The sequence below is a fragment of the Chiloscyllium plagiosum genome, chromosome 4, assembly GCF_004010195.1.
Source record: "Chiloscyllium plagiosum isolate BGI_BamShark_2017 chromosome 4, ASM401019v2, whole genome shotgun sequence".
NCBI lineage: Eukaryota > Metazoa > Chordata > Chondrichthyes > Orectolobiformes > Hemiscylliidae > Chiloscyllium > Chiloscyllium plagiosum.
The window spans coordinates 58,515,537-58,542,460 of record NC_057713.1 but is presented as its reverse complement, the minus strand read 5'-3'; the positions used below and the strand labels follow the sequence as shown (position 1 = coordinate 58,542,460).

The 26,924-nt window shown below is 39.0% G+C and overlaps 1 protein-coding gene across 3 annotated transcripts in view; it reads left to right on the top strand.

Moving 5' to 3' along the window:
* Positions 1-26,576, top strand: part of LOC122549069 (coiled-coil domain-containing protein 178) — a 388,456-nt gene extending 361,880 nt beyond the window's left edge. For all 3 annotated transcript variants that reach the window (XM_043688277.1, XM_043688275.1, XM_043688278.1), the window contains one exon: positions 25,885-26,576. In XM_043688277.1, coding sequence (XP_043544212.1) covers positions 25,885-26,037 — 153 coding nt within the window. In that variant the 3' untranslated portion in view covers positions 26,038-26,576. The remainder of the gene's footprint in view (positions 1-25,884) is intronic.
* Positions 26,577-26,924: the final 348 nt, after the last annotated feature.

Sequence of the window (26,924 nt, the reverse complement as noted above, 5' to 3'; positions counted from 1 at the left end):
TGTTCGCGTCAGTTTGATGCATTAACCCTCGAAAGGCCTCACGTTGTTCAGATGGAGAGCTAACTCCCTCAGAGAAAAGAAAGTCACCTGCCACCTCACACCATAGTGCTCAAAGAACCCCATGTGGGCACGTAATATCCAGCCCAATAGCTATCATACGAATGAAACTTATAACTAGTTGCTATTATGCAATAAACTACATCATGTTTAAGACTTCTTGCTATCTAAGGCTCTTCTTGTTAAACAAGCAAGTGGTTTTCTTCCACCGCACCAGCCCAAGCAAGCCCTGGAGATTCCTTCCAGAAAAGAGGATGGTTGCAGCAAATCTTGAGCAGCATGGTGGCTCAGTGGTTAGCACTGCTGCCTCACAGTGCCAGGGACCCGGGTTCAATTCCAGCCTCGGGTGACTGGCTGTGTGAAGTTTGCATATTCTCCCTGTGGCTGAGTGGGTTTTCTGTGGGTGATCCGGTTTCCTCCCACAATCCAAAGCTGTGCAGGTTAGGTGAATTGGCCATGCTAAATTGCCCGTAGTGTTTAGGAATGCGTAGGTTAGGTGCGTTAGTTCAGGGTAAATGTAGAATAATAGGATAGGGGAATGGGTCTGGGTGGCTTACTCATTAGAGGGTTGGTGTGGACTTGTTTCCACACTGTATTGATTCTACATTCTACCAGATAGATCTGACACCATAATGAGCATCTTACAACATGCCCAACATGACCTCTGTCTTCCTCTTTGTTAAAGAAGCTGGTGGCACTATTTTAAAGATGGCTAGTTCAGATGTTCTATGATTTTCATAAAGGCAGCCTTTATTAGGACGGCATCCTGATTTCTGACAGATGGGTGAAGTCATGAACTGTGACCTGGAGGCAAGAAGTGTGTTACCTGCTTTCCAGCTCAACAGGAAATACTGCAGCCTGAGGTGTTATGTATGTCACCCATAATCAGATCTTGCTGGCCTTTTTGTTTGACATTTTGTTTTATTTTGCTCTGAGAGTCAATAAGATGAAGGCTCATCTGATGTGTCCTTAACTCTTGACTTCCTTCCCAATCAAAAATGTAATGAATAAACACATATTATGTATATTCATTGAATATTCATAAACCTTCAATGCTTGCTTGGGGATAAAATTTCAAACACTTTCGTCCATCTCAGAAAGAAATTCCTCTACATCGCCATCTTAAAGGAGGGACCTCATATTTTGGAACTGTGCCTTTATCTCAATTCCCACTCAAGAGGAATTATTTCTTCGGATCTACCCTGTGAAGCCCTCTCATAATCTCAAAAATGTTTCTTGCCCCCAGGTTATTCTTCTCAACTCCAGCTAGTATGTGACCCATCTCCTCAACCTTTCCTGAGAAGATAGTCTTTCATTCCAGAAATCAGCATCATGAATCTATTCTGATCTGCTTCCTGTGCAAGTATATCCCTCCTAAAGTACAATGACCAAAACTATTCACTGTACTCTAGGTTTGGTCTCATCAATATCTTGTAGAGTTCTCTACTTTTATATTTCATACCTCTTGCAATTGGGGTCAAAATTAAGTTTACCTTCTTAATTACTTCCTGTGCTTGTGGTTGCTTGGCTCAGTTAGTTGTTTGTGATGCTGAGTAGTACCATCAGCCTGGGTGCAATACCACACTGCCTGAGGTTACCATCAAGGACTCTCCTTCTCAATGTCTCCCCTTGCTTGAGGCATCCAATTGAGAAAACAGCCCTATGGTCTGGTAGGATTAAGATGTCTTTACCTTTTATATCAGCGTGTTGACTCTGTGATTCATGTACAAGTATATCCAGGTCCCTCTGTGTCATAGCATATTGGAGTTTCTCTATTTAAATAATATTCTTCTTTTCCATTCTTCCTGCTAAAGTGGGCCATTTGAAATTTCCCCACATTATGTGACGATCTGGAAGTACGGTGGAAGCCGATTCCATATTAACTTTCAAAGCAGATTTGGATAAATAGTTGAAGTAGAAAAAAACACAAGGGAGAAATTGCAGGATTGTGGGTATAGCTGGATGGCACTTTCAAAGAGGCAGCATATGACTTACTTCGTGCAGAATTACTTTATTACGTGGTGTATGATCTGTGATTTTATAATATCATTTTATTTCTGATTCGACAACCATGATTCACATTTTTTTTAAAAACCACAGAGATTGCATTTGGATGTATGACCATAAAGCCAAATTCTGTGATCTATGGCTTATTTTTCTAGCTGTTTATGACATCCTTTGAACTTTGAGACTTGATAAAGTGTTTCTAAACTGTCAGATAAAATAATATTCTCAACATTATATGTTTTTAAACATTATCCATTACCTCTCCTAAGCAAGGATGTCAAGTACATTCTAAAAGATTGAGCAATTGCTGACTTATTTTTCACAATGTATTGGTTCTCTTTCTGTTTCTTCTTAGTGTTCATATGTAGCAACAGTTTAGGGTTAAAAATAATAATTTATTACTAATAAATAGAACACTCCGCTGATGGTGGAGCTTAAATGGACTTAGTTTTCTCATAAGAAAGAGCTCATAATTCACTTGTGCTTGCAGTACTTGTAAATGATGGGTCTTTCACACTTATGAAATAAAATCAGTAATGCACTGCTACCAGTGCATTATCCTCTATTTATATTCATTCTTGCTTTCACTAACTTTGACCTACTAGTCTGTATCAGGCATTGTCTTTCAGAAACAGTTTTAAATGTCCTCTGCAAAATAAAATAATATGAGACTAATAGTGATGTCTTTCATATGATCCTGTTATCAATGGTGCCAGTAGAAAGATCTGTGACCAATGCTTTGGACTTTCAGCTAATATTTTTCATTTCTTGCTCTGGTTGAAAATGACTGAAGATCCCAAGTGTTTTATCTATGATAGATTGTTTAAAAATGCAATTAAGATTCTTGGAGGGATGCCACAAAGTGATGTATAATGATATTTCAAAACAAGGATGATAAAACAATTTGTAGTATATGGTATAAACAATAAAAAATGCATTTGTAGTATACTTTTTTGAGGTCTCCTGGTGGTAATTTATTAAACAAATCAAGGTGAAACTAATAAGCAGACAGATTTTACCATCTTACAGTCCCGTCAACCCAAGAATATCCTGTCTCCAGGATGTCCAGATTCCTCTCATTTTTCAACTTAAAATTTGTCTGAATCTACAAAATGTTTAATGTAAATATACTTTTTCTTATTATTAACTAAATTTCCAATTCTAATACTAAAAAGTTCAATTGTTTGAAATCAAAAGCTTCGTTCCATGAAATATTTTATGAAAGCAACAATTCAAATTTCTTCTTGTTCTCATCAAAGCAAGACTTCATGCAACCTTGTAGAAACTACAATACATATTTCTTTATTTCAAAAGGAAATTTCAAACAGTTTTAAGCTATCACAGGTATTTTTGCAATAAACTAAAATATAATTTTAGATATTAACATCTTTTGCTGTCGATGAAGTCTTTCATGATCTGCCTTTCTGTATATGAGTAGGAATACCATCACGATGAGTTGACTGAGGACAGAATTTAATACCATCCCCCATAGCAAGTCCTGGGCCTCCTCCACTGCCAATCAAAACCCACCCGCCAACTGCAGGTTGGTTTAATCGGGCAGGAGGGTAGCAGGCAGCGTCCCTGTTGCCATCATGACTCCATCCCATTTAAGGAGAAAGTGAGGACTACAGGCGCTGGAGAGTCAGAGTTGAAAAGTGTGGCATTGGAAGAGCACAGCAGGTCAGGAAGCATTCAATGAGCAGGAGAGTAGATGATTCGGGCATAAGCCCTTCATGAAGAATGTGGAGGGGAAGGGGGCTGAGAGATAAATAGTAGGGTGGGGGTGGAACTAGGAGGAAGGTGAGTGAGAAGGTGATAGGTGCAGTTGGATGGTAATTATGATAGGTTGGTGGGAAGAGTGGAGCAGATAGGTGAGAAGGAAAATGGACATGTAGGACTGATCAAGAGGATCGTACCGGGTTGGAAGATTGGATGGGGGGAGGGGAGATTTTGATACTAGTGAAGTCGATGTTGATGCCTTATGGTTGGAGGGTCCCAAGGCAGAAGATGACGTGTTCATCCTGCAGTTGGCGGGTGGGTTTTGATTGGCAGTGGAGGAGGCCCAGGACTTGCATGTCCTTGGCGGAGTTAGAGAGGGGATTTAAAGTGATTGGCCACAGGGTGGTGGGGTTGTTTGGTGTATGCGTCCCAGAGATGTTCCCTGAACCACTTCACAAGTTAGTGTCCTGTCTGCCCAATCTACAGGAGACCACATTGAGAGCAACAGATGCAGTAGGTGAGATGAGTGGAAGTGCAGGAAAGTCACTGCTGGATTTGAAATGATCCGTTAGGGCCTTGGACAGAGGTGAGGGGAAGGTGTGGGTGCAGATTTTCCAGCGCCACACTTATCAATTCCATCCCACTTAAGAAAATCATGAAAAAGTGCATTTCTCACCCTATTGCCAATTGAGACCTTTATGGGTTCCTTCCACAGAGCCAGCACTTGGTTGGCGTACCACCATTCCATCCCTTGCTGCCAACTCAATCCATCATCCCCTTCTTTCACGATCTCAACCCTGTGACTCCACCTCCAACCAACACTCACCTGTGTCTAGGATCGAGTAACAATCCGAAGCCTCAGATCAATGTCATACAGGAGCAACCATCATTTTCTCAATGTCTCTGCCACTCAGCACAGCTGCCAGTCTTTAATTGACTGGCACTTTTCAGCAAATGGGAATTCCACTCCTGGAGTCCTTGATTCTGGGTAAGATCAATCGCTGTCCAGTTAGTGCCTTTTAATTTAGTGTTCTTTCTCTATGAGTGTGATATAGACTTTTGCCTTCTATACTGATGGAAAGTTACAATTGACCAGAACTGAAATGTCCACATAAATTCAGTGGCTACAAGAGCAGGTCAAATGCTGAAAATTATGAGATGAGGATCAAAGTTGTTTCCTGACTCCCAATGTCTGTACATCAAATGCATTCTCCATTTGCTGGATGAGTCCAATTCCAACAATATTTAAAAAGCTTGACACAGTTTGAAACAAAGCAGTCCACTTGGTCAGCACCCAATCCACTATCTTAAACATTTACTCCCCAAATTAACAGCATATTCACCTAAAAATGCACTGCAGTAACTCAGCAAAACTCCTTTAACTGTATTTTCCAAGCCCATGATCACTGCCACCTAGAAGTACAAAGGCAGCAGGTGCATGCAGTCACCATCATTTGCATGTTCCCCTCCAAGCCACATGCCATCCTGACTTGGAACTATATTGCCATTCCTTCACTGTCACTGAATCAAAATCCCAGAAACCCCCTTCCTAATACCATTGTGCAGATCACTATACCAGATTAACTGCAGCAATTTAAGAAGAAAACCCACCATTACCCTATCAAGGGCACTAAGGAATCAGCAACAAATGCTAACTTAGTCCACAATGCTCACATTCCATGAAAAAAACACTATATAAGTCCACAGTTAAATCAGTTTTGGCACTCTAGGTGTACTTTGTACACGCTTATCATTTAAAGTTATTATTTATTGCTGTTTCAGCAGCACAAACTCTAATTGGAAATACCTTAATGTGTCAATTTCCAAAATGCATTAGAGACCAATTACTACTGAGCTGATACGAAATGAATCTGGGTAAATCTCATGGTCTTCCTTGAGCTAGTTTAGGAATTGTAAAATGTAGTAAATGACCACCTGTGCACTTCTGACTCATCGTTCTCAATCTGTCCCCATTTTACAGGGGCTGGGGGCAATGCTTGGGTTTATCTTATATGATGAATTTATGAATTACCTGGGGCAGGGAGACATCCATACTAGGTGGTTAGCACTGCAGCTTTCATTGGGTTGGTTAGTATACGGCAAAGTGGATGGGGCTCTATCCTCATTGAAGGGTACCTCACCACAAAATTGTACTTGCCGATTCTCTGGATTTACCTGGCATACATAAAATGCTTTTCTTCAAGACTACCTGTATTCCCACCAATGGCCGCTACTCAAATCCGATGCTGAAGGGACAACAGAGCTGCTGATATAATTGAATCGACCAGTCACTCTTTAAGACAGGAACATTCACAGCAGGTGGGGACAGAAGTCTTGAACACAGCAATTAAGGCCCATGAAGCCTTTACCATGAACACATTAAAACAGCAAAGATGATTTCCATGTAGACTCTTCAAGTAACAGGCCAGGAAATCCAGCTATCTGAAAAATTCTGATGCATGAATGCACAACAGAGTGCCCCACTACATTACTGCCTTCATAATTAACATTTACAATAATAATAGTGCTTAAGTTTCACCAAGGTTTATAAAACTGTTTCTACATTTAACACTGTGCAATACCTGCCAAGAAGTTTTGAACCCCTACAAAAATTGAAAAAAAAACAATTTTCTTTTTATCCACCTGTAACTATCTTTTTTGTAGATAGCATTCTCCATAAGGTGAGCATCAAGGAACTGATCAAAGTATATAATCAAGTATGAGCTTGTCGTGTGATCATTTGAAGGAAGTGGACACATTCCTGTCTCAGCTATTTGAGGACTTTGGAGATAAAGTTGAAAACTGGTGAATGACACAGAGTCTCCATATTAAAATCAGAATTAACTCACAGAACCCACTGGAATTAACTTAGATCCTAGTGAGATGTTGAACAGTCATATTTCCATCATGAGAAACAGATTTCTAACTATGAAAGTTCGTGAACTGACCACTCAACACTACAATCATTAATATTTTCACATTTTGTTATAATGTAAAGAAATTGGATAGAATACAATCTATTGCTATTTGGTGCTTGTCCAACTATTTATGTGATGGACCAAAACTTAATGACAGGCATTATAGTTTATTAATACAGTTCAATCTGTGGCTGATGTGAAATAAACCTAAATCAATGATGCATATCTTTTTTGTTCCAGTAAGCAATCTTTATTTATTATCAATATGGTTATATTTACTACTCTTTTATATTTTGCTGAATAGTACAATTGTTTCCAAAGCATAAAAATGTTTATAAATCAATTTAAATGTTTTGTACTTTTTTATTTCTCATTAGAATTTATTGGTGTGTAAAATCAATAAATTAGTCTTTCAATTGCCAACACTGGCTTGGCCTGGTAGTCAGAAAAATAATGCTATACCATTCGCTCTTTACTTTAGACATAATGTTGCTGACTATGAAGAACTAATAGAAGACTTGACTCTATATTTCACATATGTTAACCTATGTTAATAATTTGGCGTCCACAGTAAACCATTTTTCATAACCTCTGTAAGCCTTAGCCAAAATATCTTTATAGCTCAGCCAAACCTGAATTCAATTTCTTTTACTTCTTTTCAATTTAAAAAAAGCTTAATTTTGTGTGGTAGAATTAGGCACTGTCAATTTTGTTAAATCAGGTGTTTAAAAAGTCTGAAAAACCAGAACATTAAGCAAGGAAGTTAGTGTATCATTATAAAGAACATGGACTTGTTTATAAATTATGAGTTTGTTTGGATTTTCAATCTCTGCGTTTTAAAATATGTTTCATGTGATAAACTGGAAACATGACTGTAAATTCCTTTTCAGGATATAATAGAGTTCTTGTACTAGAATCTATAAAGGATATGTAAAAGAAGCAGTAAGAACTTAACATAAGAAACAGGAGCAGGAGTAGGCAATTCAGCCTGTCAAGCCTGAGCCACCGCTCAATACGATCATGGCTGATCTTAGTTCAGCCTCAACTCTAATTTTCTGTCCCATAACACTTCAACCCATTACTAATTAAAAGTCTGTCTATCTCCTCCTTAAGTTTAATCAATGTTCTGGCATCCATTGTGCACCGAGGTAGTGAATTCCATAGATTCCACAAAATATAAGCATTTGAGTGAATTATGTTATATATGTCGCATATAGTTTATATTTCTAAAATTACCTATTTCTTTTTCATAATTTTATTTATATTACATTTATTTTTCTTTTATAAAATGTAGATTTGCTATTAAATATCCAATTATTGTTAGTTTTGAAGCAGAGACATTGGGAACCATAATGCAGCAAATGTAAACAGTATATAAATACAATGCTTGTAACATATTCGTTTTGTTATAAAAAATCATAAATAGTACAGTAATGGATAGTCTATATAACCTTTAAGCTGAATCAATTAACTTAGTATTGGAGTAGTCAGAAATGGAATTTTGTGCTACTATTACTATCATAAGTGTGCTGCCACCACAGGTGTATTGGGCTACTGAGTAACAAATGCAGATCATTTCCGACTAATTTTGGGAGTTCGCACGTTCATTTGGGGTACTTTTGGAATAGATATAGCAGACCATCCTCTCAGGGAAATTATGAAGTTGTCACCAGACCCACCAGTGCTTGCTGAAAGGGTGACATTACCAGAAGTTGTGACCAGATCTTCCGCTCACTCATTAGCAAGGGGTTGATGATATGCAACATATGTATGGAAAGAAAGAGAATAAAGCAGAACAATTTCATCTCTGGTCAGAATATGAAGATTTGTCTGTGTTGGAAGAAAACTGAATAATTCATCCAAACTTGTGAAATTTGTAATATCTTCTGATCTCATAGTTCTGATAAATTGTCAGACACCAACATAATTAATCTCAAGTGGCATATTTTGACTGTTAGGTTCAGTGAACATTCGTATGAAACTTATGAACTCTTCCTGGGGTTGGGTTTATCTACATTGATCGCTAATATTTTACTTCTAGATTTGTTGATGTTTTTCAACAAAGTGGAAGAATTCTAAATGTAGAGCATGCCTTATTGCTCAGAAATCAGTAGTGTTGGTTTCTGATGGCGCACTCCTGTTATCCGTAGTATAGTTCTCTGTAATTTAAGACTGTTCCCATCATTCCTTTGAACTTGAATTGTGTCCTGCCTGCGTTGTCCTGTCAGAAAGCTAAAGTTTCATTCTCCTTAACCTACGACTTTTTATTTTCAAATAAAATTATAACATACACCCTGGTGTTATAGAAGTTGTAAAATAATGAGGAGTATAGATAGAGTTAATCGTATTTGGCTTTTCCCTAGAATGGGGGATTTCAAATCTTGGGGGCACATTTTTAAGACAAAAGGAGAGAGATTTTTTTAAAAAGACATTTTTTTACACAGACAATGCTTTTTGTGTGGGATGAACTTCCAGAGGAAGTGGAGTGTGCGGGCACAATTACAATGTTTAAAAGACATTTGGATAAGTACATGAGTAGGAAAAGTTTGGAGGGATATGGGCCAGGAGCAGGCATGGAACTAGTTTAGTTTGGGATTATGGTTGGCATGGGCTGGTTGGACTGAATGTCTGTTTCTTTGCTGTATGATTCTATAACTATATGTATGTTTTGTGTCTTTTCTACTTCTTCTGTATGAGAGTCACACTTGTATAAATTAAACAAAACTGTATTATGCTGTTTTTGTGATTTTAAGACTGGGTTACCCAACAATAATTCAATTTTATTTCAGAACTAGTTTTTAATAAACTCTTCTGTATTTGCTGTTTTCACTAATTAGTTGAATTATATTGCTAACTTAACATTTTTCTTAAATTGTTTATAATTTAAGTAACTAAAACATTTTTACAAAGGTTTCTTGCAGCTTTTCCTAACAATATTAAACAATTATTCCAATGCTTCTTTAATAAATATAGAATTTAAGCACACATTTATCTGCAGAGTCTGGAACTTGTTCTTAATGTAAGAATTTTCACCTTTCCTTTAAGGGACTTAACTTACTTTGGGTGTCCAAATTTGACCACTATATCCATAGTTTGTAATTCAAATTTTCTCCTTGCAAATTAGTGGGGTCTTCCATGCTGTCCACAAACTTCTTTGATTTTTTTCACCATCTCTACAGTTTTGAACTTCTACAAGCAAGCTTATGCTTCTGCAGCCTTCTCTGCTGCCTTCAGAGAAGCTGACTTGCTCAGTCTGCCTTTCAGCTACTGAATATTTAAAGGTACACTCACAGATTGCTTACTGGAATTTTATCTTGAATAGCTGCGGTTTTGCAAAACAGAGGATTTTCTTGAGAAGACCCACCACTGCTAGCATATTAAATGAGACAATGATACTCACTTGTTGCTACCATGGTATATGTTGTGAAACTGTTCATTCGTACCTCTGAAGTGCTTTAGTTAGATGCATTGCCATCAATCTTTCTTCGTGGTATAAGTCTCAGATACTGAGACCAAGTGGCGAAGGATGCCCAGATGAAGTCTTCAGCATATGTGAGACTGAGTCTTGTTAAGCTAAGGAGGTTTATTACACGGCACTTAACAGCTAACTACGTTACATCAAATGTAGATGATAGTCTCTTGTCAAACTTCATGCCATATTTTAAATAAACATCACTGTTTATGTAATGTAGCACTAGAACAACAGCAACTGAACCAGTAACAAGTGGTTAGCTCATGCCAGGGATAGTCCTTTATATCCTGATAGGTGGAGCTTTTCTCATGATTGAAGTCAACATTTTCAGGTGCTAACTATCTTATATAGCATTGCAGCTATTGAATAAAATTATTTGCTCCAGTGTTTATAATTTTAAAACTGTCTAACAATGCATTACAATTAAGACCAAGAGATCTGAAATTCGTTGACTGCCACTGGATCACACCAATACATTCATTAAATTAGGATATGCTGAATTATATGACAAATGTGTGAATCTTTCAGTTTCTCAGCTTTTGTTTTTAATTGCTCTTTTCTTAACTTATATGTCAAGGAATGATGGGAACACTCTTAAATTACAGAGATCAATACTATGGATAACAAGAATGCACCATCAGAAACTAACACTACTGATTTCTGAGCAAGAAGGCATGCTTCACATTTAAAATTCTTCCGCTTTGTTGATGCAGTACTTATTTATATGTCAGAGAGAGGACTTGCTAATTATTCAAAGTTGTAGTATAAATGCCTTCAGTCAGTTCACTGCTGGATGTAGGTTTCACTTTCAGCTTGTGACGTGGCAGGAATTTCACCTTCTTTGAAAAGTAAGCTGTATCAGTGTTTGAAATGGGGCTTTTCACAACTCATTCCCTTTCAGCATAAATGGGTATGAGAGAACAGCTGTTTCAACATAATGCAAACAGCTTGCTGTAGTAAAAAGACTCAGGTGTATAACTGTGGGGAGGGCCAAGAGGATGGAGCAGGTTGAAATGCTATGCTACATCACAATATAATGTTTAATAGAAACTAAATTGAATTTCATTTTAAGTAAGAAATCAACCAATACAACACTCTTTATCAAAGAATAATGCTCAGAAGAGTAGTTTAAAAATTTATTTTGCTTGAAGTGCAAGAGTTTCTAAAAAAATTAGGAAGAGCCTAATTCTGAAACCATGTAGATTATAATTGCATTTCAGGATTAAATGGTGTTGATCAATATTTAAAAAGGTAGAATTTAGAAACTCGTATTAAAGGAATTTAGGTGATGAACTAGGGAGAAATTTAACGGCCAGCAGAAAGTTGACAGAAGTCCACAGGCTATCTGCCCAGGTCAATTTAATGACCACGCCTGATTAGTATTTCCCACCAACACCTCTCCACCCAAAACAAACCAGGAAGAGAGGGCAACCCAGTAGCTGCCAGAGAGGTAAGTGCTGGTGCCCTGAAGAAAGTGGGATTATGGGAGAGCCTGTAAATGGTGGGCTCAAATTTTCACCATTGTTTCAGCTAAATCTGAGCCAGAATTCTGCATTGTAGATTAGTTTTATGTATAAAAAGAAAAAAAAATCCTTTTGATTCTATTTGAAGTTTCATAGCCTAGTAATCCATTCGTTCATTGTATTTAAGAAGTACAAAGAAAATGTCCATTGCCACAATTTTCGCAATTCAGTAAAAAAGGCCCCCGCTATAATTGCAGTAATTTCTTGCGCAATCCATATGTTAGAACTTTTAAATATATTCATTCTCTGTTAGATTCTAATTAACAGTACCTAGTGCAATATATCAACCTATGTGGGTTTTAGATATATATTATGTTTGTTGAAAATCACATAACTGCACAACATAAAACCAGAAGCATTGTTTAGTAAAATAAATTGTAGAATACTTACTTCTTTGTCCAATAACATAGCTTCCAGAGTAATTGCAGAAGACAAGGATGAAGATATGCAGGCAGGAAAATGAAAGACCACAAAACATTGTAAAGACAATGTCTTTTTTTAATTTCTTAAATGTTTGATTGTGGACTAAATGGGAAAACACTTGTTTTAAAAATCAAGGATTGTTAAAGGATTACTACAGATTTTGAAAACAAGTAACCTGAGAGAAACTATTGGATCTCTACTGGCTCAGGAGTTGTCTCTCTACAGTAAAACTCACTTTAAGTCTGATGAAACCCAATTTATTTTTCATTTGGCAGATGCTGTAAGTTGTGATTTCTAATAAAATGAATCTCTAACTCATTTAATTAATATAAGTGTGAACCAATCAGCTTGTGCCTCCTGTAAACATGTGAAAGTGTCCAGAGAAGGAAGATCAAGAAGAAGCATTGTGATCAGAACAAAAATTATCTAAGCAAATCCTGTGAAAAGGGACCATGAACTGCTTTTTGCCCATAAACATTTTTTTTCTGTCTTAACGTGTAAGTGGATGTTTATAAGAGAGTTAAGAGTTCTAATTAATAATGTTACTGTTTACCTGTAGCTAGAAACTATTTATAATAAATAGTAATCCTTACAGAAAGTACAGAAATTTGGTCCATGGTTTCTGTCAACCTTATTTATAACGACAGATAAATTGAAGAATTTTGCATACTTTTCAAAATCTTTAACTGTTATGACTACTCTGGCAATAGTGTGACTTCATTTGCAGCGTGCTGTCCCGGTGAGGCATGATAATGTATACTTAAATACCATGGAGGAGCTCCATTCCTTATGAGTATCACAACAGAAGAAACTATTGACCTTCACAGAACAAGAATGTCTAAGGACACTCCAGGAAGCTGGTTATGGAATTTTATTCAAAAGGGAAGTTGCTGGAGATCTGATATAAAAACAAAAATTGCTGGAAATACTTAGCAGATCAGTCAGCAACTGTGAAAAGAGAAACATAGCCAATGCAGGTTGGTAGGGTGTAATATTTGGTGCTGTGGCAGTGCAGTTGTGTTTGTTGCCTATTTGCTCCTATAGGTATTTCCCTACTTCAGCTGAGGCGTTAAATGATCTATTTACCTTGGGTGAGCCCTTAGATACCCAACAATTAGCCAATTCCTGCTGCTGATGGGGCATTTCCAATGGCAGGGTAGGCTGGCATCAAGTGACAAGTTGCCAGTGAAACCTTGCAGTATTGCACCAAGTAGGAGTACAAAAGCAGAATGCCTCCTCTTAAGCACATTGTGGCCTTTGAACCCTCAAAAATATAATTTGTTTTCATTCAAGGGATGTGGGCATCGCTCACTGGGTCAGCTTTTATTGACCATCCCTAATTGTCCTTGCCAAGGTGGTAGTGAACCATTGCAGTCCATGGGCTGAAGGTTGACCCGCAATGCTGTTAAGGAGGGAGTTTCAGGATTTTGATCCAGTGACAATGAAGGATTGAAGCTATATTTCTAAATCAGGATGGTGAGTAGCTTGGAGGACAACTTGAAGGTGGTGGTGTCCCCATGTATTGCTACCCTTGTCCTAGATGATAGTTGTGTGTTTGGAAGTGTACTCTAAGAAGCCTTGGTGAATTTCTGTCATGCATCTTGTAGTTGGTACGCATCTGTTACTGAGTATCGGTAGTAGAGAGGGTGTGAATGTTTGTGGATGTGATACAAATCAAGCGGGCTGTATTATCTTGGATTGTGTCAAGCTTCTTGGTGTTGTTTAAGCTGCATTAATTCAGGCAAATGAAAAGTATTTCATCACACTATTGACTTGCGCATTGTGGGACAGGCTTTGAGGAGTCAGGAGATGAGTTATTCACTGCAGGAGATCTAGCCTCTAACCTGCTATTGTAGCCACAGTACTTGTATGGTTAGTCCAATTCAGTTTATATTCAGTGGTAACCTCGAGGATGTTGAGAAAGCGGAGATTCAGTGATGGTGATGCCATTATATGTCAAGGGATGGTGGTTAGATTTTTTCTTGTTGGAGCTGATCATTGCCTGGCGCTTGTCAGCCCAACCCTGGATATCATCCAGCTCTAACAGCATTTATGCATGGACTGGTTCATATCTGAGGGGTCATGAATGGTGCTGAGAAATGTGCAATCTTAGAAATATCCCCACTTCTGACCTAATGATGAAAGGTAGGTCTTTGATGAACCAACCGAAGATGGTTGGGCCGAGAACACTATCCTGAGGAACTCCTTCACAGAGGTCCTGGAGCTGAAATCACTGACCTCCAATAACCACAACCATCTTCCTATGTGCCAGGTATGACTCCAACCCCGATTCACATTGACCTCAGTTTTGCTAGGGCACCTTGATCCACACTCCGTTAAATGCAGCCTTGATGTCAAGAGCAGTTACTCTCATTTCACCTCTGAAATTCAACTCTTCTATCGATATTTGAACGAAGATTGTAATGAGTTTAGGAGCTGAGCAGCCCTGGCAAAACCCAAACTAAGCGTGACTGAGCCGGTTATGGTGGAGCAAGTGCTGCTTGGTTGCTTTGTTGATGACACTTTTCATCACTTTACTGATGATTGACAGTAGACCTATGGGGCAGTAATTGACCGTATTGCATTTGTCCTGTCTTTCTGTGAAAAGAATATACTTGGTTAATTTTCCATACTGTCAGGTAGCTGACAGTGTTGTGGCTGTACATGGATAGCCTGACTTATGGCTTGGTAAATTCTGGAGCACACATCTCGAAATCTATTGCTGGGATGTTGTCAGGGCCCAGAGCCTTAGTAGTATCCAATTCCCCGAACCATCTCTTGATCTTGCCAGGAATGAATTGAATTGGTTAAAATCTGTGATGCTGGGGTGCCTCTACTTTCCCTTCTCACCTGCCTCTACTTCCCTTCTCTGTAACCTGCTAAATTTTCTTCTTATAGTGGCCAGCCAGCCAGATCTCATGCAACCCCAGACTTACCTGTAAGGCTGGGCTTAGTGCGCTCATCTTCGAGGACATTTAACAGTTCCAGCAGTCGCTGCCAGAGTTACACAGCTGTGATATGAGCCAGTCATGTAAACCCCTGCACCCCTTGCATAAAACGCAGCCCAATGTTTTCATTTCGTACAAGGAGTCTTGCAGTAATTCCAGTGGATACTTATCCTTGGCCTTAATGTCTACGATACAAAATCATGTCAATTTTTGTCTGTTACCTGCTGCAGATTTCCTGATCAACACTACTACATTAGAACTCTTGCAGATGTTTTTTCCCCACAGCAATCTGTACATAATTTTCTGTTGAGACCATTAGCAGAACAATAAAATAAAATTTACTAGTATACCAATCTCTCATGTGTATCGTCTGTGAATTTCTGAGATATGTATACCTATTAGAGATACGTATACCTAATTTAGAGGTCCATGACATTCGCAGAAATGAGGACTTTGACTTAATGAATGAACTAATTGTATGTGACCATCAGCACAGAACTAAGGTATCAATCCAAAGACCCACAAAAACAATACTTGAAGCCATGCTTGTGATATAATACACTGACACTTAAATAGTTACAATAATCCCTTATGTAAGTCTAACAGTGTTAATGGACATCATAAATCTTACTGACTACCTTGTCTAATTTGTGCTGAGTTTTTATTGCATGAAACTACTTTTTAAATTCATAAGAAAGTTCTGGAGTGCACAGATGCACCTGACAAGGTTTGCTGAACCAACTTGGATGGCCATACATAATGTATCTTACAACCCACTTATGCATTGCATGTTGTAATTTCCCGCTGTTTTCACTGCCCACGTATTTTTTTTTCATTTTACTGCCATGTTGAAAAATGTCTGAGAATGCCAGTCAAAAAAAAAATTCATTTGTTCAAATAAATTTACTCCTCCATAAAGCATTGTAAGAACAAAGATCTGAAGTGGAGTAATAGAAATGGTGAAGCTTATTACTTATGGATAATAGAACATTACTGAAATGTTTTTAAAAGAGAGGATAGCAACAGGTTTATTAAAAATACTTAGAAATAATTACAATTTACTTCCTTTTTTTATCTTTTCATTTTTGTTTTGTTCAAGTACTTCAGTTTATATTGGGATTAGGATGAGTGATAAAGTCTGCATTAACACGATCAGTTAAATGACAAGATCACAGATGAGTTTGACATGAATGAGCTAATAATAATTGAAGGGGTTGACTTCTTTGTTTGCAAGGGGGTGTGGAGGGTGGGGTTGGATGGTGTAAAGCTTATATTCATTATCTGGTACCAAATTGAAATGGCCATCTTCATAGGTGACTTGTGTCGGTGAATATCAGCAACTAATTTTATGTAAAGGCATTTAAACCAAGCTAATCCTGTCCTGTTTTCACCTTACATCTACACATCTGACAATAAACAATGGTCAAGAAGGAAGAACAAGAACCTGAGGGTAGCAAGGCTAATTGTTTTGACTCTTTAAAGCCCAATTAAGATCAAAACTTTAGTAGACTAGACATTGAGCCTGCATTCAACATAGTCCAAATACCAAGGTGCATTGTTGGATAGAGTGAGAAAGCATTTGGAAACAACCTCTTTTTATGTTACTAAATAGGCTAATATTTTCTTTTCAAGTATGAATAAACAACAAATCTATTACACTAACATTTATTTTCTTTCCTGTGGCTTTTTTTTTAGCTGTGCATGAACACGTACTGGGTCTTCTGAATGTTGCATAGCTCTCATAGAGCACACGGGCTCGATATTAGTTGTGCAGATTTATAAGTTAATGATCTATAGAATCAGAAATTTGAAATCTGAGACTTATCAGAAAATTTGCATTCATTTTGTGTTTTCTGTTTTCAAATGAAGATTGTAAAATGGGTCAGAGTGGGTCAAATTATATTCTGTGACACTGTCAAAAGTATAGCTGAGGCCTTTTGACAGTTCAGTTTATAGATTTGTTGATAGAATGTATTTGAAATAATTTTGCAGACAGTGTTTGATCTTTAATATTGAGTATTAAAACCATCAATAAAACATTTATTTTTTCCAGTTTCGTTGCAAGTATAAGTGACTGCACTAAAGCAATGAGGTGTGTGAAGCGATATATCAGGCTGTGAACTGATGCGTGTCTAGAAATATAGAATTATACTGGATTAAATACAAAGAAACTGTTCACATGTTAGGAATATTTAATAATGCAGCATAATGACCAATTTCAGCTGCTTCATAACAGCCCTTGAACTCACTCACACTATCTGGGCAAAAGGGTTGGGTAGTAGACAAATACTACCCATGCCCCAGGCTTAGCTGGATCCAGGGTTTTAGCATGCCTTTTTAATGGGCCTACTGCAATCCCAGAGAGCCCACTCTCGAGCTCTGGTGCTTCCAGAAGTGATTGGCTGGCGTCTCAAAAAAATGAGATTTCCTGATACTGAGTAGCAGTACCAATTTAGCCTGGGAACTCGTTTAGCTCAGGTGGCTGAATGCAAAGCAGTATGACACCAACAGTGTAGGGTTCAATTCCCCATTTCATGAAGGACTCTCCTTCTCAACCTCTTCCCCTTGCCTAAGATATGGTGGTCCTTAGTTTAAATCACTTTATTGAGAGAGCAGCCCTATGGTCTGGTAAGACTATGAAGACCAGCAGCCACAAAGGTAAAGGAATCCTGACTATAGCAACAACAAATTTAGCCCATACACAGCATTTTATGGCTGTAGGGTTAGAAACCCCAGATTTCCAGATCAATAGATAAAATAGATACAATTGTAACAGCATAGAAGGAGGTCATTTGGTCTGTTATATCCATTGCGGCTTTTTGTAGGGGACAAATCATCTAGTTCCACACACACACCATACCCCGACATTTTTTTCATTTTAAGACAATTAACCATTTCACTCTTGAAGACTTGAAAAGAATCTGCCTCTCAGAAAGTCCTCCAAGATTGTAAGCAGTCACTTCATAAATGTTTTTCCTCATGCCATGATAGTTTTTTACCATGGTCCTTCCATGAATGGAAGGAGGTGGACTTGGTTGAATCTTACAGTTTTTTGGCTAAGTGCAAGTTGCATTGAGCTTTTTGGAACATTTCTCATTGCAGGGCCTAATAGGCTTTCTCACCTTATCTTACCAAATGTCATTAAGTACCTACTCCATTCCATATGATGTCCTCTTGTTTGATTCCATCCGCATCCTACTTGACACTATTCATAGAATCGTAAGGCCCTTCTTCCCATCAAAACTACTCTAAATCTTCATTTATTTGAGGATGTAACTTTGAAGATGGACAAGGAAGAGCCAGTGGATGTAGTGCACCTGGACTTTCAGAAAGCCTTTGATAAAGTCCCACATAGGACATTAGTGAGCAAAATTAGGGCACATGGTATTGGGGACAAAATACTGACTTGGAGTGAAAATTGGCTGGCTGACAGAAAGCAAAGAGTAGTGATAAACAGGTCCCTTTCAGAATGGCAGGTGGTGACTAGTGGGGTGCCACAAGGTTCGGTGCTGGGACTGCAGCCATTTACAATATACATTAATGATATAGATGAAGGTATTAAAAGTAATATTAGCAAATTTGCTGATGACACAAAGCTGGGTGGCAGGGTAAAATGTGAGGAGGCTGTTATGAGAATCCAGAGTGACTAGGACAGGCTAGGTGAGTGGACGGATGCATGGCAGATGCAGTTTAATGTGGATAAGTGTGTGCTTCTCCACTTTGATGGCAAGAACAGGAAGGCAGATTACTATCGAAATGGAGTCAAGTTAGGTAAAGGGGAAGTACAATGAGATCTAGGTGTTTTTGTACATCAGTCAATGAAAGCAAGCATGCAGGAACAGCAGGCAGTGAAGAAAGCTAATGGCATGCTGGCCTTCATAACAAAAGGAATTGAGTATAGGAGCAGAGAGGTCCTTCTGCAGCTGTACAGGGCCCTGGTGAGACGGCACCTGGAGCATTGTATGCAGATTTGGTCTCCAAATTTGAGGAAGGACATTCTGGCGATTGAAGGAGTGCAGCATAGGTTCACGAGGTCAATTCCCAGAATGGCGGGACTAACATGTTGAAGGATTGGAGCAACTGGGCTTGAATACACTTGAGTTTAGAAGGATTAGAGGGGATCTGATTGAGACGTATAAAATTATTAAAGTATTGGACACTCTGGAGGCAGGAAGCATGTTTCTGCTGATGAGTGAGTCCAGAATCAGAGGACACAATTTAAAAATAAGGAGTAGGCCACTTAGAACAGAATTGAGGAGAAACTTCTTCATCCAGAGAGTAGTGGGCATATGGAATGCTCTGCCCCAGAAAACAGTGGAAGCCAAGTCTCCAGATACTTTAAAGAAAGAGATGGATAGTGCTCTTAAAGATAGTGGAATCAAGAGTTATGGGAATAAGGCAGAAACATGATACTGATTCTGGATGATCAGCCATGATCATAATGAATGATGGTGCTGACTCGAAGGACCAAATGGCCTATTCCTGCACCTATTTTCTATTTTTCATTGTTTATTGGTCCCAGTTTCCAGGACCTGACCCATAGCTTTGAATGAATGACATTTCAAGTGCTCATCCAAGAATGTTTTAAAAGGTTGTGAGGTTTCCCACCTCTACATCCTTCTGATAGTGCATTCTGGATTTCCACCATATTTTGGATGAAGAAATCTTTTCTCCAGTACCCTCTAAACCTTCTGCCTTTCACCTTAAAATTAAACCTTCTCATTCTCTTCAACTAAAGGGAATAGCTGCTTTCTATACACACAGTCCATGCCCCTCATTATTTTATACATTCCAATCAGGTCCTCTCTCAGTCTTCTCTATTGCAAAATAAACGATCTGAGCCTATTCAACCTGTCTTCATAGCTATACTGCTCCAACCCAGGCAACATCCTGGTGAATATCCTCTGAACCCCCTCCAGGGCAATCACATCTTTTCTATAGGGAAGTGACTAAAATAACTCCAGTGTCTTGTCACCAAGTCACCCTTTATTTAAACTGGGAAGCCCAAATGAGGGAATTCATATTCTGTGAGGTCCAGCTGGCCAACTTTGTTACAATCACTACAGTGATCAGAACTTCAGTCAGAACTCCAATTGTAACTGATAAAGGCAAGTGCAATTTCTTAACCATCCTTTTAAACTTCCTCCTGCCTACAGGCATCTGTGAACAAGCATCCCTCGATCCTTCCATTCTTCTGAACTTCCTAGTGTCCAACCATCCATTGAATATTCCCTTGTCTTGTTATTTCTTCCAAAGTGCATCCTATACACTGTTCAAGATTAAATTCCTTTTACCACAGATCTGCTTATCTGATCAATCTGTCTGTTTGGATCCAACATTCCAAGCTATCCTGGATCCCATTTGCTTTCACCTTCTTTAACAGTCTCTAATGTGGAACCTTGTCAAAGGCTTTGCTGAAATTCATATAAACTACATCAACTGACCACTTGTGTAAAAAATGCAATTAAATTTGTTCGGCATGACGTCCCTCTGACACAGGCATGTTGACTATTCCTGATCAAATCTTGCTTTCTAAACAGAGATTAATTCTCTCCTTCAGAATGTTCTCCAATTGTTTCCCTACCACTGATATGACACTCACTGATGTGTAATTCCCTGGTTTATCTCTAACACCTTTTTGAAAAGTGAAACCACTTTAGCTGTCCTGCAATCCTCTGGCACCTGTCTTGTGGCCAGAGAGGAATTTGAAAAATTGGGTCAGAGCCCCTGTAATTTCTTCCTTTGTCTTCCACAGCAGCACAGGATACAATTCATCTGGACCTGGTGATTTGTCCACTATTATCCACCAAAATGTCACTCCCTGTGTCAACCTGTTCAAGAACACTCATAGTCCCTCTTTCTGAATCCTATACCTGTACCTTTCTTCTCCAGAGTGAAGGCAGATGTGAAGAAGTCATTTAATACCCTACCAATATTCCCTGGCTCCATGCACAGATTGCTCCCTTAGTCCCTAATGGGGCCTACTGTTTTGCTGGTTTTTCTCTTTCCCTTGATATGCTTATAGATGTAGTGTTACTATAACTACTTGCCTACTCATAGAAACGTTTAAGTTTGGAGCAGGAATAGGCTATTTGACCTCTTGAGGTCAAACAATGCCCACTCCAATCCTCTACACTGTCTCTGTGTAGGTTGCATTAATGGTCAGTGTCAACAATAGTGCCCCCCACCATACTGTTCTCTCCAACCCTCACATGCCCCTTGAGATCCTACCCCCCACCCCTGTCACTGTTCTTGTCCCGACCTCTGCAAATGTGTTGGCTTTTATACCCCGGCCTTGACATCCCCATCCTTTTTGAGCAGCAATTCCCTGACTGGTTCTTTTAGGTTCCTTAACTAACAATGGATGGACTGCTAGGATTATCTGTGGCCTAGGCCCTCACTGACTTCAGCGAGTAGCCCTTAGATGTGATTGACCAGACCCCTGTCTACGGTGTTTGCAACTCCCCATCTAATAGCTCACAATTCTGCTGATTGCTTGTGATGGCTCTAAAAAAATGACTGTACTGTACTGGGGTAGATTCCCTGAACTCAAATAGTCAAAACATTCAGCTGACCAGGGTCGAGCACTTTAACTGTGAGCAGATCCTGCCCGTGACTGATGGCACCAGTACTCCCTGACTGACAGTGCTTCCCTTTCTCTTGACTAGATTGAGGATGAGTCTCCTCTCACTTTCCCAATAAATGTGTTTGCTGTGCATGAAGCTGGCATATGCTGTAGGTGTTGGATTGATCTCACGGAGTGCTATTCATCAAGGTGACCTTTCCCTCCTTTCTCAAGGCAGATTGTCTGTGTATCTGCACAAAAGAGCAAATAAATACAGCAGTACTAATAGCCTCTGGCTCTAACTGAAACACCAAAGCACTAACAGGCATGAATGGTACGACACACGTGTCGAAACAAAGTATACAAACACTAAGAGAACAAGTAAGAAGTCCTGAGATGCAGCTCAGTCCAGTCTGTGAGCTAGGTGCTTTCCCAATGTACAAGGTGTCCTTATAGTAACCTTTCAATGCTAGTTGCCAATGTGCCCTGCAATGTGTGTCTGTGCTTCCTAACTATCCTAAGAGGTATAATGATAATTGTGAGAGATTGTTAAATATGAGATGCCAATGTCCATGGATGACTCTGTGTGCAGCAGGTGCCTCACCAGACTTCTCATCCAATTCTGCCACAAATCACTTCAGAGCCCACTCAGGGTCTCTCAGGCCCCTATAAGATTCTGTCCATCATTTCTACTTTGTCCAGACCCATAATGATCTTGAACACATTGAACAAATCTACTCGTAATCTTCCCTTCCCAAAGGAAAACATTCCCCTTAGTTGAAGCTCCTCATTCTTAGAACCATTTCTGTTCGCTGTCCAATGTCTTCACATCCTTCTTAAAATTGGACACAACGCTCCAGATGAAGTCACATCTCTGTTTTATACAGACTTATCATAACTGCTTTGCTTTTGTGCTCCATGTCACAACTTATAGAGCCCAGATTTCTGTAAGCTTTGTCAACTGACTTCTTAATCTGCCCTGACACCTTCAATTGTTTGCAGAAATGTATGCTCACGTCCCTGTTCATGCACTCTCTTCAGAATTGTACACTTTAATTTACTCTCTTAATTCTTCCTACCAAAATAAATAACTTTGCAGTGTTTGCAGCAAATTTCAACTGCAATTTATCCTCATTTCATCAGCCTGTCTCTGTCCTCCTTTAGTCTATCACTATCCTCAAAGTTCATAAAACATCCAAGTTTTATCTCAGTTGCAAATTTTGAAATTGTCCTTGTGTCCCCATGTCAAGGTCATTAATGTAGGTCCACAATGTGGGCAACACAAGGGAACTTAAAGACAGGTAAAATTTGAAAAAGCTGACAAAACTAAGGGAGGGTATCCTAACGTGCATTGTGCATGCATTTTATTTCTGGATCATATTCATATTCTGAATAAATTTACTAATGGGAAAATACAGAACTAGCAATTATAAAAGTGACCTGACTAGCTAATGCGTGCTGTTTGTTGAAATGAAGTAATAGCTGAAAAGAAACGCAACACAAACAACAAAGGGCCAAACCCCACGTTATTAATATTTCAACAATACCTTGTATTTAAGTACTACCTTCAGCTCAGTAAACAACCCAAGATATTTAATGAAAGTGTTATTAAAAAAAATGGCATATAAGGGAATATTAGGGCAGATGACCAATTGGTTTGGTTAAAGAGGTAAGTCTTGAGGAGTGCTTTAAAAGAAGAAAGAGCAGTGGAGAGTCTGACAGGTTTAAAGAGAGATTTCCTGTGTGCAACTGTCTGTGTGAAGTTTGCATGTTCTCCCCGTGTCTGCGTGGGTTTCCTCCCACTGTCCAAAGATGTACAGGTGAGGTGGATTGGCCACGGGGAATGCCGGGTTACAGGGTTAGGGTAGGAGGGTGAGTCTGGGTGGATGCTCTTCGGCGACTCAGTGTGGACTCGATGAGCTGAATGGCCTGCTGAGTGTGTAGTGCTGGAAAAGCACAGCAGGTCAGGCAGCATCTGAGGAGCACGAGAATTGACGTTTCGGGCAAAAGCTCTTCATCAGGAATGAGGCTGGTAGCCTAGGGAGTGGAGAGGTGGGTCAGAGGGGAGAGTGGAGCAGACAGGTGGGAAGGAAGGTGAACAGGTACGATAGGTCATGAGGACGGTGCTGAGTTGGAAGGTTGGATATGGGATAAGGTGGGGGGAGGGGAAATAAGGAAACTGGTGAAATCCACCATGGGGTTGGAAGGTCCCGAGGCAGAAGATGAGGTGGACCAACCAACTCCACCGCCCCCTGGCCAAACACTTCAACTCCCCCTCCTATTCCGCCAAGGACATGCAGATCTTGGGTCTCCTCCATCGCCACCCCTTAACCACCTGACACCTGGAGAGATAATGCCTCATCTTCCACTTAGGGACCCTCCAACCCCATGGCATCAATGTGGATTCGCCAGTTTCCTCATTTCCCCTTTCCCCACCTTACCCCAGATCCAACCTTCCATCTCGGCACTGCCCTCATGACCTGTCCTACCTGTCCATCGTCCTTCCTGCCAATCCACTCCACCCTTCCCTATCACTATCACCATTGCCCCCACCTCCATACACCTATCGCACTCTCAGCTACCCTCCCCACAGCCCCACACCCCTCCCATTTATGTCCTCACCACCTAGACTCCCAGCCTCATTTCTGATGAAGGGCTTTCGCCCGAAATGTCAATTCTCCTGTTCCTTGGATGCTGCCTTTTCCAGCCCTTCACTCTTGGCTCTGATCTCCAGCTTCTGCAATCCTCACTTTCACCTGAATGGCCTGCTGCCACACTCTAGGAATTCTATTCTATGATTCCAGACTTTAGGACCTAGATAGTTGAAGGCACAGCTGCGAATGATGGGGCAATAAAAATTGTCAAAGTTTGAGAAGCTAGAATTAAATGAACACAATATCTCGGGTGGTTGTGAGGTTGATAGAGAGTACAGCGATAAGAAGAGGTGAGACCTTGGGTAGATTTTAGGATGATAATTTTAAATTCAAGCATTAACTAACTGCTGGGAAATATAAGTCAGGATGGAGGATGGATCTTGGTGGATATTAGAATTGGGACAACAGATTTGGATGAAACTAAATTTACAGTGGATAGGTTGTTAGAGGTTAACCAGAAGTTAACAAAAGCATGAATGAAGGTTACAGCACCAGATGAACTGAAAGAGAGATGAAGTCAGATAAAGTTGTGGAAGTGAATCTATATGTTCTTAATGATGGGAAGAAATAATGTAGTTGAAAATTCATTTTAGGTAAAGTACAGCACCAAGGTTGCAAAAAAATCTGTTTGGCCTCAGAGAGTTGTTAGTGTGAGGGATGGGATCAGTGACTAGTGATGGAGTTTGTGATGATGAATGCAGACAATAACTTTGATTTGTTCAAAAATTAGTTACAAGAAATTTTTGCTCATCCAGTATTGGATGTAAAGCAAGCAGTCGAACATTTTTTGACCTGCAACTCATAATATCATAGTTCTAAAGAAAAATTATACCAGATGCAAAATATAAACTCTGTTTCTCTCTCCACAGATGCTGCCAGACCTGCTGAGTTTCTCCAGCAGTCTCTGTGTTTCTTTCAGATAATCATACTTGTTTGTAATGTTGTAATAAAATCAAGTTGTAGTGCAAACTATATATTTTTTGTTGTCTGTAAGTGATGGTAATTTTTATATGACCAATTATTAAAATTACGGTTAATGTATTAAAAATATTAAATATACATTAAAATTGCAGTTAAAATGTAAAATTCAGTAATTTCACATTGATTGCAATATGAAACCATCAAAACTCCAAATGGGAATTCAACAGAAGTTCTTCACAGGAAGGAAATTGGAATGAGTGATGCTTTAGCCAAGATCTTTTCAATGGTGCAACATATTTTATAAGCTAGAATATGCAAATAAATGGGGGAAAAATCAAAGTTATACTGTGATAAAGATTTGAATTCTATCATTTGTGAAATGGTTCATGTTACCTGACCTTCAAGATGAGGTTACATACTTAGTCACAGGTCTTTTTTTTCTCAAATATCTTCCAATCACTCCAACCCAAAAAAGACAGAGAAACTATCAGACTTTTGATTTATTGTGTCTTTTCGGTTCTGCTTTGGCTATAATGAATCTCCATGAAATCTGCCATGATGTAAAAACCGAAGAAATAAGTTATTATGTGCTTTTTAAACTCTATATGTTTAATGTGATAATGATGTTAATTTCTTAATAGGCATTCATTAATGACAGTTTTTTTTACTGTAAACAGGCAAAGATGTCAAAATCCATTCAGCGTATCTCTGCTTTTCTACAATCTTTGGCAGACTCCTGTGAGACAAAGAACGACACAGCAAACAAACACAGCAAGCAAGATGGTGTAATCAAAGACAAGAAAAGTCAAGCAGTTCAAATAACAGTGTAATTGGACATTCACCTGTTTGCCATTTCACACTTCCATGGACTGCAACTCAGTCACCTCCCAGCATGCTTTGTCTTCTTTTACTTACAGCAAATCCATAACAATGAAACAGGTGACTTTCATGCTGCTGTCAGGAACAATCTCATTTCAGCTCTGGGTGACTGATTGCAATTGGCTTTGCCTCATCTGATAATTAATCTATGTCACCATTAATTGGAAGAGAGAATAATTACTGGCGATGTTGACAGTGACTGTACGCTTCTCCAGATTTCTGCCTATTGCTCAGGCCTAACTAATAACTCTGCAGTTCATCACTGAAACTTTACTTTATACATGTTGTAACAATCTCTGTAGACATGTAATGTTTTTGCATATGCCCGCTAGGCCCTTTGTTATCACTTGTCAATAGTTTTGAATTCCAAAAGCTGACTCCATCTTAGCACTCGTTTGTATTCTGTCTTAATTTTGTGGAAGTTTAAAGTTTTCAATGAGCTGGAGATGAATGATTAATGAATAAATCCAAATGCTTCATTTTGTCCATGGATCATTAGTCAAGTCCTTTGTGTTAAAGACCTGAGAAAAGGAGTGGAAATTATTGAGACATTAGCCTGAAGCAATCTCGAGGTAAATATTATGCAAAAAGAAAAAAAATGTTTGGTGCACATCGTATAGTGATCACTGACCCTGTGAGAACATTTTTACAAAGTTTTACCTCATTTTACCAGCCCTTATATGGCGTTATTTGCTAGTTATTATTTTATAACTTAATAATACTAATAATGCAATAACCCTGAAGAACAGTCCAAAATAAAGCATTTTCCATTCTCTGAAGATGTTCACAGTACATCTGTAAAACAAACAAATAATACTTTGAATGCAATGGGGTTTGA